This window comes from Hakea prostrata, chromosome 1, assembly GCF_041222555.1.
Source record: "Hakea prostrata isolate BN-2017 chromosome 1, UWA_Hpros_2, whole genome shotgun sequence".
Lineage (NCBI taxonomy): Eukaryota > Viridiplantae > Streptophyta > Magnoliopsida > Proteales > Proteaceae > Hakea > Hakea prostrata.
In genome coordinates, this window is record NC_142600.1 from 35,047,455 (window position 1) to 35,048,770 (window position 1,316).

At 44.8% G+C, this 1,316-nt stretch overlaps 1 protein-coding gene across 1 annotated transcript; it reads right to left on the bottom strand.

The window, feature by feature from the left end:
* Nucleotides 1-261: 261 nt before the first annotated feature.
* LOC149028839 (uncharacterized) lies at nucleotides 262-996 on the bottom strand. The gene has a single exon (XM_089164765.1). It carries the CDS (start codon nucleotides 994-996, stop codon nucleotides 262-264), a length of 735 nt encoding a protein of 244 aa, XP_089020891.1.
* Between the last annotated feature and the right edge of the window lie 320 nt (nucleotides 997-1,316).

The window sequence follows — 1,316 nt, forward strand, 5'->3', positions numbered from 1 at the left end:
AGGTGTGGTCGGGATATTTCCTGACATGAGGCTGTTGACAGTGTGGGGACCAATTGAAAGTCGTTATGTGCAGGGGGTAGGTGCTGCGAGGGTGTAGCCAGAGGGGCGTGCTCTGTGTTGGCAGGGAGAGCAGCTTCTGCAGGCGGGCGTGAAGGGGGCGTTTCTTCTCCGAGCTCAAAAACCTGAGTAGTCTTGATCGCTGCTTCCAGAAGACGAGGAGAAGGGGGAATGCCTCGAATTTGGTCTCCGAACAAGATGTGTTCAAACTTCAAAGTCCTCACAAAATTCGAAAGTATCACATCCATGATGCTTTTGATGGTCTGTCTGGGCTTCGAAAAGCTTGTAACAGCGAGTGCTTTCATGACCAATTACTCCACAGTATTCACACACGAGAGGAAGCCTTTCATATTTAAGCTTCACCTGCAAACTATCTCCATTTTTACGTTGGACAGTTAAGCATCGTTGCAGCTGATGATGGATGTTGATGATAGTACGAACTCTGAGGTAACGGAGTTGTTCGCCAAACTGGACACCCGAGATGACCATTGCCTTTTTTGGCTTGCCCAACATCTGAGCTAGTTTAAGAGCAATACTAGCCTTCGCCAATTCTTGGGGCATATCATGTATTTGCACCCATATGTCACATGTATTGAACTCCCATTTGTGTTCCGAGTTCCATGTCTCAAGCATCATGAGATTACTCGCCACAGTCCATGGACTTTCATTTAAAACATTCTTCAAATCTAATTCATGTTCAAAGTGAAACATAAATATTGTTTCAGAGAAAGGAATTACCTCTACTTTAGCGACTGTATTCCAGGCCTTTAGCAATCCTTCGGTGAGTGCTTGAGTTCTGAACCTCTTACCATCCAGGATCTTGCCGACCAGAGTATTACTTGGAGAGAGGAGTGGACTATCATCATCCTCTTCGTCCAGAAGAAACGTTTTAGGATGTGCATCTGGCTGGAGGATAGGGCCTTTCGAAGTAGAGGCCATTAGAGAACTCAGGAGGAAACAGTGGAAATAACACAAGGAAAATGAAGATCACTCGCCTAGGTGCGAGGAGGGAAAAACACTCTCAGTAGAGAGGAAAAAATGCATCCTAATATTGATGTTAACTCCCATAGTTTTTCAAAAGATAAGACTAAATGTAAAAACTTGAAACCCTAGGCAATTATCAGATTATAATGATTTGGGTGTTATGGTTCGGTTCGGGCTTACCGGCCACTAACGGGTTGGACCGCAACTTGTTACCCCATCCAATTAGCCGTAGGCCGATTCAGTTCCATAGTAAAATTGACACCTCTACAGTCAAT